Source organism: Mastomys coucha, unplaced genomic scaffold, assembly GCF_008632895.1.
Source record: "Mastomys coucha isolate ucsf_1 unplaced genomic scaffold, UCSF_Mcou_1 pScaffold1, whole genome shotgun sequence".
NCBI lineage: Eukaryota > Metazoa > Chordata > Mammalia > Rodentia > Muridae > Mastomys > Mastomys coucha.
This window is the reverse complement of record NW_022196891.1, coordinates 17,989,151-17,999,919: the sequence shown is the minus strand read 5'-3', so window position 1 is coordinate 17,999,919 and position 10,769 is coordinate 17,989,151. Positions and strand designations below refer to the sequence as shown.

Here is a 10,769-nt window from a genome sequence, read left to right as displayed (position 1 = left end):
TTTTGGTTTTTGTTTTGTTTTTAAGGCAAGGTCCTGTGCAACCCAGCCTGGCCTCAAACTTGTCTCCTGGGCAAGGACAATCCTCCTGCCTCCACCTTGGTACTGGTATTAGGTGCATGCCACCATGCCCTGGTCATGTAGTTCTGGGCATCACCTACCCAGAATCCACACTAACCCAACGGAGACAAGCTCTAGATTCTGGCTCAGTGAATCTTTATGAGCAGCACACCCACCACGCTGTTCTTTAGTGGCATCTTCACCAGGAAGAGTGCTCCCTCTAGTGGCCCACAGAGCTAGAGCTTGAAAAAGTGCCAGTTGGGAGCTTAAAACCCAGCTGCTGAGACCTCAACAATAGACAACCAACCTTCTTGCCTTTCCAGAGGGTTCTCCCTGGCCACTCCTCACAGCCGGCTTAATCAAGCAATTCGTAAGTGCCCAGAGGGGAAGATATAGCAAGTCATTTTGGGGTTTATGAGCCTCTTAAAACTGCCTCCCAGAAACTACAGCCAAGTCCAGGCAGCCCCAGCAATAAGCAGGAGGAGAGGCTGCCAGCCCTAACCCCCATGGCGTGGCGGGAGCAATAGGGAAGGAAGCACAGTAGGGCAGGGCAGGAAGGCAGGAAGACTTCTTAGAGACACTCGCCAGCCATCCGCTGCTCAGGAAATCGGACTTCCTAAAATGTCAGAATTCTTTCTGAAAAAGTCAGAACTTCTTAAAAAGCTCTGTCAACCTAACCCAGCCTGGAGTCATTTGAGCGGAGACCAACTGAGGACCTGCCCAGATCAGGCAGGCCTGTGTGTGGTTAGGAGATTGTCTTGTTAATTGGTCTAGGAGCATCCAGTTCTTGATGGGCAGCAGCATCCCTATGCAGGCCACCCTGGGTGTGTAAGGAAGTCAGCTAAGCATGAATCCGAGAGTGAGTGAGCAGGCTTCTGCCACGGATCCTGCTCCCATTCCTCCTCAAGTTGCTATCCTGACTTCTTCTAAGACAGACTGGGACCTGTAAGCCAAACAAACTCTTTTCTCCCCTAAGCTGCTTTTGATCATGGTGTCTAACGCAGCAGCATTACAAAATCAAACAAGGGGGACATGTGTAGATCACCAGGCAAACTTCCTAGCTTGAGATTTTAGTATGACCACTGTCTTTTTACAGATTACAAACAAATCTGACACTTTAAGGGTATTTGCTTTTTAGACTGGTATATGCTTGCTATACAGCCAAGCGTAGCGTCAAAACTGTAATCCTCCTGCCTCAGTTTCCTGAATGCTTATATTACAGGCATGCACTACCACATCGAGCTGACTCTTAAAGTTTTAAGTGTTAGATGTACTATTTCCTCCTCTAAATCCCAGCCCTACCACCTCTGGGACTTCTGTCAAGTCACCAGCTCTCCAGTCAGGCAGACCTAAAACACAATGAGACAGCAAGATGGCTCGGAGGGTAAAGGCAGTTGCGGCCAAACCTGACAACCTGAGTTCAATCTCCAGGACCCACATGGTAAGAGAGAAGCAACTTTTACGTGTGTCCAACTCCACATGCAAGCTGTGGCACATACTGCCACACATACTGTGAGAGGGGAAAATGGAGAAGAATCCTTGTCTCACAATTTCAAAGGCAAGACAAATGATAAAATGCACACACAGGGCTGGGAAGAGGGTCCCTATGCCTGCGACCCCACAAGACCCGTGCATCATCTCACTTTCTAAAACTGTGCGTGTCTCTCAGTGTTCCCCCACACTCTGCCCCAGCTGCAACTGTTCCCAGTGTTCATGTAACTTCCATATATATATTTTACTCCTTCAAGATTCACTTTTTAATTTCTAATTATGGGTATGTGTGGCCAAGAAAGGGCAATGGATCGCCTGGAGCTGGAGTCATGGGGCCGTGCTGGCTAGTTTTGTGTCAGCTTGACACAAGCTGTAGTCATCTGGGGAAAGGGAACATCAATTGAGAAAACACAGCCACTAGAATGACCCGTGGAAAAGTCTGTGGTCTATTTTCTTAATTAGACATGGACGAGGGGAAAACCCATTGTGGAGGGTGCTGCCCCAGAGCTGGTGGCTCTGGACTCTTATGAAAGCAGCCTGAGCAAGCCTTGGAGAGCAAGCCAGCAAGCGTCACCCCTCTAGTTCCTGCCTCCGGGCTCTTGCCCAGACTTCCTTCTAAGATGGACTGTGATGTAGAAATGAAAATAAAATAAACCCTTCCCTCCCCAAGCTGCTTTTGGTCATGGTATTTTTATCACAGCAGTAGAAAAGTAACTAAGACACAGACAACCGCGAGCTGCCAAGCTCGGGGCGAAGGACTGAGCTCAGATCCTCTCTGCAAGGGCAGTGTGTATTCCTAACCACTCAGCTGTCTTCGGCCCCACACTTTACTTATTTGATATCTGTAGTCTGTGCCATGCGAATTTATAAGCTTTATGGGGTCGGGGCACTTCTCCTTAATGTTTCCAAAGGACCAGAGTAACGTCTGAGCTGCAGAAGTAACACAGACTTGGTAAATATGAGACTCTTTTCACCTGATACTTCCAATTTTCTCCTTTTAAAAAGTACCCTTTACACTGGCAAGAGGGCTTGGTGGGTTAAGGAGCTTGCTGCCAGGCCTGACAACATGAGTTCAATCCCTGGACATAAATGATGGAGGGAAAAATGGACTCCCTCAAGTTATCTTTTGATCTATACAACACACACACACACACACACACACACACACACTCACATACTCACACACACACACACAAATACACAAACCATTTTTGAAAGTATCATTAGGTAGAGAAGACTGTATTTCCTTCTTTTTCCTGATCCTGTCCCTTATTTAGTAATTACTATAAAAATGACTATACATTGAAGAATCTACTTAACTGTTATCCTAAATATTATGCCCTTACCATTTTGAAGGTGATGTTAAGATGGTATTTGGGGGTATAAGGCCAAAAAGAGACATTAAAAAGTCTACTCTAAATACTTAGAAATCAGGAGAGACTACATGATGCTAATGGGTTAAAAGACAGAAGCTTGGGCTGGGGAGATGGCTCAGTGAGTAAAGAGAGTGTCTTGCGAGCCCAAGGACCTGAGTTTTAATCCTAACACACACACACACACACACACACACACACACACACACACACACAAACACACACACGCACACACTCCACATTAAATGAAAGGTAGGGGAAGTCAGGCATGGTGCCACACCACTGTAATCCCAGCACTGGAGAGGTGGAGACAGGCCAGTCCGCTGGGAGTCCCCTGTAGCACAGTGGCCTGTCAACCTAGCCTATATGGCAAGTTCCAGGCCAGTAAGAGAAGTCTTTAAAAAGAGTAGACACTGCTTGAGGAATAAGAGCTCTAAGGTCATCATCCCCTGGCCTACACAGACACACACACACACACACACACACACACACACACACACACACACACACCACATTAAACACAGCTTTACAGATTGAGAAGTAAAAAAGGAATGTGTATATAAATATGTAAGGACCATGTCCACTGCAAAGCTTCCCCCTGCCCCATTAGCTTTGTCTATGGAAGCCCCGGTAACTTACATTTTCTGACCGATTGTAGAGTTTTCCTGAAAGAGCAAATCCACATCCACATCAAAGCTGCAAGTGGTGATACACCACGTCATTCCTCCTACTACCTGTAAGAGAGGAGAAGGCTGTTTCTCATGAGCCCCTAAGGAGGGGACCAGGGACGGGGCTGGGCGGGAGGAAACCTCAATTCCCAAGCAGTTCACACAGACTAAATAAGCATACACAAACATAAATATCTGGTGCGTATGCACATGTGTTCACGTGCGTGTGTGCATACATGTGGAGGCAAGAAGTCAAATGTGGTATCGACCCTCATGCTGTGCACCTTGTTTGTTGAAGCAGGGACTCTCACCCGACTCTCACTTACTGATTTGATTTGGCTGGCTGGTCAGAGAGCCCCATGGATTTTCCTGTCTCCATGTCCCCCGTGACGAGGTGACAAGCACCCAGCACAACACCGAGTGTTTTACATGGATTCTGGAGACTGAACTCAAGTCGTCAAATAGTCTAACTCTACTGATGGCTCTCTCCGCCGTCCTCCCATACAGTGTGTCTCTACAGAGCATGTCTCCCTTCCCTATTCATCAGCCAGCACCGCCATAAACCCTTCTGCAGTGGTGGCAATGCCCGTGCCTGTGCTGTCTGCTATAGAAGCTGTCCTGGCTGGCTCCTGAGCATTCAAAGTACTTCCAGTGGATCCAAGGGGCTGACTGTAACTGTGAAACGTGTTCCAGCATTTTAGCAGAGCTGTTGTACCCAGCAGGGGTCTGGAGTGACGGCCCCTAGACTTTGAAGGAGTCTTTGGTCAGGGACTGTTACCTGAGATTTAATGGGGTTGTTCCCTGGAAGGTTGTTCTCTGGAGCCTTTGCACATCTTACTCTGGAGCCGGGCCTGGCAACCTAGGGAAGTCTCCCACGGCTGAGAGTGGCTTAGGTCTTTCAGGCCACAGGTCAGATGAGATGTTCTGGCATTCGAAATTGGTTTGCTAAAAGGCACCTCTTGTGTAGCAATAAAAAGAGCTTCAAGGAGGCTGTCCCCCTTGCTCTTGAGAAGTCTGGACTCATTCTGCAGTGGCTCTCATTTCTTCAATCAACTGTCCCGCGCAACCCACCAATACCTACAGTCTTATCACTCACTCATTGATCTTCCTAAGCAAGGGCCAGGTATTTTGCGCTTGGATTTCTTTTTTATGTGATAGATGTGTATGCATGTGTGAGTGAGTGTGTGTGCGTGTGTGCATGTGTGTGTGTGTGTGCCCACTGTTCATAGGCATATGGAGGTCAGAGAGACACACTGCTGCCCTCTATTGTTCTATGCCTTGGTTTTTGAGATAGGGTTTCTCACTGACTCTGGAGTGCACCATGACTAGGGAGCCCCAGGGATCCACCATTTCCTTAGCGCTGGGATTACCACTGCCTACTACCAACCATAGCTGGCTTTTTATATGGAGATTAAACTCAGACCTTCATGCTTGCACAGCCTACCGAGTCATCAGCTGAGAGATTCCTTTTTATTTTTAAAAGATATATCTAATGTATCTGAGTATTCTATTTACATGTACACCTATGGACTAGAAGAGGGCATCAGATCCCATTATAGATAGTTGTGAGCTACCATGTGGTTGCTGGGGACTGAAGTCAGGACCTCTGGAAGAGCAGACAGCTGAGCCATCTCTCTAGTCCCAGGTTCTGACACGTGCCAGAATGAAGAGAGATCATGTCTTTTACCTACCATGTGGGCGGCAAGGCAGATATTTTCTGGCCCTTATTTAATAACTGCGATGTACAATAAAATGCGCATTTCCAGGTTGCTAGCCCAGACCCACCTAAGCAGAGGTTGAATGGAGGAGGTCAGGACCTGCTTCTTAGAAAGCATCCCTCTCGGATTCTGCCACAAACAAGAAGGAGGGAGATACCCTGGGGCCTGTGGCATTATTTCCAAAGCTTTCCTGGCCTACCTTACCCAGACGCTTGAGGAAGGAGCACAGTGTACTGGGTACCATATAATTTAGGCCCTGCCTGTGACAAGGTTAGCTTGTCACTCTTCTCTACGATGGCGAAGCTCTTTGAGTGAAGGGCTACTGTTTATCTCTGTGCCCTCAACACCTAATACTAGGTCCCGTGCATGATAACTGTTCTCAGCACTGCTAAATTAGAAGACACCACCCCAGGGCTGGCGAGATGGCTCGGCAGCTGACAGTGCGTGCTGCTCCTGCAGAGAACTTGAGTTTGGTCCCCACTCTAACTCCAGCTCCGGGAGATCCAATGCCCACCTGTACACACCAACACTCACATACACTTAACTGAAAATAAAATAAATCTTTAAAACAAAAGTTAAAGAGACATAAAATATTCCCATCCATGGTGAAGCTCACCCCTCTGGTGAAGCAGCTGCCAGCTACAGGATATCTGCCATCGTCTAAGCATGCGGTTCAGGATGACTATGAACTCATATTATGTCCTCCACAGACTTTACAACTCTTTCCCAAACTATATGTTCCTTCAAAGAGAAACAGTTTCTTGCACGTGTGAGTACCTGTCCTCTCTTTCCCTCCCCTCCCCTCCACTCCCCTTCCCTCCCCTCTCCTTTCCTTTTGTTTTTAAACATGGGTTCTGGGGATCCAAGTCGGGTCCCCATGCTTTCCCAGTAAGCACTACTGACTGACTGAGGAGTCTCCCAGGCCCCCAAAAATACTCTTTTGCTTGTTTACGGTTCCTAAAATACTGGGCACAGCGATGGAATCCGATTGCATCTACTGACTTCTAATTCTCTTTGAACAAGAAATCCGAGTACATCCCTGAGGAACCTGGATTGGGAGGAATGGAACCATGGATACCGAGGAAGCCAAAACAATTCTGCTTCTTCTGTTACCTTGGTTAGCCATGCAGTCCTTTGAAGAAAGAGCATGGTGGCCAGCGAAGATTTCTCTTACCTTGTCGAAAGGAGACAAGCCTTTGATCCTGGCTCTGAAATAGCCAGCTGCAACCAAGAGCTCCAGGATCTCCGTCAGCTTGATACTCTGTTCTTCATCTTCTCTTGTTTCCACCTAGAGCAAAAGGGATGTGTGTCACGGGTAAGGGCCATCTCCACTGAACGGGAATGAAGTCTACCTTTCCAGTGCCATGGTTGCATCCCCAAGAGTCTGTTAACCATATTAACATGAGGGCAAGAGTTCAGATCCCCAGAACCCATGCAAATCCTGGGGAGACATGGTGGCCTACTTGTGCATCCAGCACTTGAAAGCAAAGACCATAGGCTAGCTATTCATAGCTAGACTAGCCCAACTAGTAAACTCTGGGTTCAAATGAGAGTCCTTGCGTCAGTGAATAAGGTAGAGAGTGAATGAGGAAGACACCTGATGTCAACCTCAGGCATCCATATGTATATATGTGTATTCACGTATTCAAACACATATGACCGTCTATATGACACATGTGAACATCCATACACACATGCATACAGACATGTACAGACACCACACATGCAGACACACAAACACAGATAAATAAAATAGGAATCGAGTATTCAGCCATCAAATGTCATAAAGATACTGCCAAGAAGAGGACAATATATCCCAGAAAGACAATCTCCCACATCAACTCATTGTATACAGCATTCCTGCAGGCTGCATATCATTGCAGAATGCAGAACTGTATTTTTGCAATAGAAGATTTTGGCCTAAGACACTGAATGGGGATGTTTGATTCCAAACTCACTTTACACATTAACACGCTTACACAGAATGAAAAGTGGTCACGTGCTGGTATGTAGAAAAACAAACAAACAAACAAAAAGTCTTTTTTGAAACTATAAAACGCCACCACACTGGTCAATACATTCAGTTACTAAACCCAGTGGTTCAGGGAACATACTGTTCTTCTAGAGGACCCAGGTTCAGTTCCCCAAGCCCACACCAAGCAGCTCACTCATCTCCAGGGTATGTGACACACTCCCCTGTTCTTTACAGATTCACTCGCACATGCAGACACATGGAAGCTGGGCAGTGGTGGCGCATGCCTTTAATCCCAGCACTTGGGAGGCAGAGGCAGGCGGATTTCTGAGTTTGAGGCCACCTCACTCTACAGAGTGAGTTCCAGGACAGCCAGGGCCATACAGAGAAACCCTGTCTCAACCCCTCCCCCCCAAAAAAAAGTAAAGTTAAGGAGCCATAGCCAGAGCACTGATGAAGACGGAGCAAGATGGCCAAGCAAGCTGCCATCTGCCCTGTACTGTAGCTCACAGAGGCTAGAAGGGTCTAGCCATCGTTTTCTTCCATACACACACACACACACACACACACACACAAAGGGGTTGAAAAACTGAACAGCATGAGTTAACTGGATTAGTGAGAGCCAGGGGTCTCATGTGCCTAGGGTTGGCTTCCATTGCTGTATGTGGACAATGGCCTTGCATTTCTGATTGTTTTGCCTCCCCAGTGCTGAGATTACAGGTACCCCTACCCCCCAGCCCCTTCGTTCACTGTGCTGGGGACAGAACTCAGAGCTCAAACACATATGCAAGCACTCTTCCCTAAACCCTCATTATTTGGATCTTTTCAATTTTATACTAGTGCTAGTTTAGCCTTTATATCTTTTTATTAAATCTCTATGTATGTGCACACTATGTAATACAGTCATTTTGTTTTTTTCTGTGTTTTGCTTTTTCTTTTTTGAGACAGGATCTCACTATGTATGCCCATACCCACCTCCCTAACCCAGCTGGTCCGGAACTCACTAATGTAGACCAAGCTAGAAAAGAGTAACACATCAGACCCAGCCTCCAGCGACTATGAGGAGGCAAACATACTCATGAAAGCGGTGTGTTTATTACTTTTAGAAAAACTTCCACTAGTTTGAAGGATCTAGGGTAGAACTGGAAGCCTAGAGAGGACTCCATAGCAGACGACTAAGAAACGCAGGAACACTCATAGCCCAGCGCTTGCCTCACCAACATGAGGATCTGAGTTTAATCTCCAGGACCCATATAAACATGGCAGCCATGGTACTGTGCACTTCCCTGGGACTCACTGGCCAACCAACCTAGCTTATTTGGGAAGCACCAGGCCAATGAGTACCTGTCTCAAGGAGGTTTTCAACGTTCATGAGGGTGACATGGGAGGTTCTACTTCAACATACAGAGAGACAGAGACAGAGAGTGATTTTTACGTGGCAAAGAAAACCTGAACTACTACAGCCCAGTGAAACTTTACCTAATGCAGGGCCACACCAGCCCTTCGTCACCTGGACACTGAACACTGTGGCTCTGTAATGAGTAGGATGAAGATGTAACAGAAGGATTTATGAGGGGCACAGGGAGGCAAGATCGGCGCAGCTGAATAAGAATGGGCACTAGGCACAGTGTGAAAGAAATACGCACACCTCTGCTGAAGCCTGCCTTCCCGCCTTAGAAAGGGATACAGGCGCCTTAGAGGCGTTCCCTAATTCTCTCTGGAAACTGGGGCTCTTCTATAAGCTCAGGGTTTTGAGTAAAGCAACAGAGAAGGGCAACTGGAAATCCCACAGGCAAGCTCTAACGGCGGCCCACCGTTAGAGGGTGGTTGCACTTTTCTTCCCAGCCACCGTGGAAGTCCTGTCCATAGGACCGAATGAGTACTGGCTGAGCTCTTGACTAAACCATTCCTGGAAAGGTCCTCCCTTCTTAGAACAAGCAGCAATGCTCCTGTCCCAACCCAGGGCACCACAGGAGAGGGTGTCCTCAACTCTGTCATCACCCCGATGTGCACAGAGCTCCCAAACTTCCTTCATCCTCCCCGGCCCGTGGGCCGGGGGAGGGGCAGGAGGTTACAAGCCGGGTAGGTGGCGTGCCTTCCCAACAAAAGGGAAGGAGAGGCTGGCCACCTGGATCCCGCCTAAGGTGTGTGTCCCAAGGTCACCGCCCTCTGCACACCGGGAGCCAGGACAGTCCCACTGCTCATCTCGTGACCGCTGAGACTCCAGAGCGCAGCAGCCTTGGCCCGGGGGAGCCAGTCTCGCAATGCGAGGGGCCTCCAGACAGCCCGAGACAGAAATTCCCGGGGACCTCGTGATGTGTGAGGTTGCATCTGGGCAGGGATCTGGACGTTTCCTCTGTCCCCAGAGGACCCAGGATCCCTTAAGTTTGCACCCGGCGACACGATGTACCCTGGCACGCCGGGGGACCAGTCAGCTGCCCCTCCAGGGTACCTAGGGCCCGCCTTGGGGGCAGACACACCTGAGCAACCGCAGACAGTGTCCCCGCCACCCCAGGCTGGTCCCTGCCCGCCGCCCGGGGCTCGGCCCTCTCTCCCCAGCAACCCCAGGGTGTCAGGGACAGAGGTCCTCACCTCCGGGAGCCCCTGGCCCTCCGGCCCCTTGGGTAACCCCATGATCCGGATGCGCTGATGTGGAGCCGGAGGGAGCCGGCCCTACAACCGAATTGGGATCCGGGGTGGGGTGCAAAGCGGAAACTTCCTTCACAGGAGCTGACACTACCACAGCCGGTCGGAGAACCGTGGCCCCGCGGAGCATGCGCACTAGGGCTGAAGCGAGGCGCCACTGCGCCTGCGCAAGGACAACCAGCACGCTGGGCGGGGCTGGGTCCTGAGTAACCGATCCTCCCCTCAGGGGCGGTGCAGAACTCAAGATTCCTCCTAAGCTACTTCTTTCTTTTTAAAATGTTTTCTCTTTCTTTTTCTTTCTTCTTTCCACCTTTTCTTTTCTCTCCTTTTTTTCCCTAAGTTTTTATTTCTTAAAATGTTTTCTTATTGTTCCCTCTTTGTTTTTCATCTTGAGACAGTGTCTTAGGATGTCTTTGCATTTCTGATCTTCCTGCTTCCCCGTCCCGTGTACTAAGATTATAGGCATGCATCACCCTTACCAGTTCCTTTTTTTTTCCGTTTACAAAGTAGCATGTTTCCTTATAGCATTTTCATATATCCTTAGTTTTACTTGAACCCCCACCTTCTTTTCTCTACCATCTCCTTACCCCATCCCTTCCCTTCTTAAATCCTTCTACCTCTAGTATTCCTCCCTTCAACTGCTCTATCATCAGTGTTCTTTAACTATTTCCACTTTCCAGTTTCTTGGCCTTTAAGGAGCTTCTTAAAAGCTATTTCCTTGCGTCATGAGGAATTCTTGCACTCCTTTCCTTTCTCTGGGTATCACATGCTGTGAGTTTGGTCGTCTCCAAGTCTGGCTTGGGAAGCTCCCCCCTGCTCCTGTGTCAGTCACCACTCTGGTCCG

The 10,769-nt window shown here is 48.5% G+C and overlaps 1 protein-coding gene across 3 annotated transcripts in view; it reads right to left on the bottom strand.

Moving 5' to 3' along the window:
• Ccdc93 (coiled-coil domain containing 93) overlaps positions 1–10,077 on the bottom strand; it is a 74,147-nt gene extending 64,070 nt beyond the window's left edge. Inside the window, exons 1-3 of one of the 3 annotated variants that reach the window (XR_004121689.1) lie at positions 9,872–10,059; positions 6,482–6,595; positions 3,561–3,655 (exon numbers count right to left, since the gene is read on the bottom strand). Coding sequence is in view for 2 of the 3 variants with exons in the window: in XM_031380803.1 (XP_031236663.1) it covers positions 3,561–3,655; positions 6,482–6,595; positions 9,872–9,913 (251 nt within the window). In the remaining variant the exon portion in view is untranslated. Of the gene's footprint in view, positions 1–3,560; positions 3,656–6,481; positions 6,596–9,871 lie in introns of all 3 variants that reach the window. The other 2 variants (XM_031380803.1, XM_031380811.1) reach the window with 2 other exon arrangements.
• Positions 10,078–10,769: the final 692 nt, after the last annotated feature.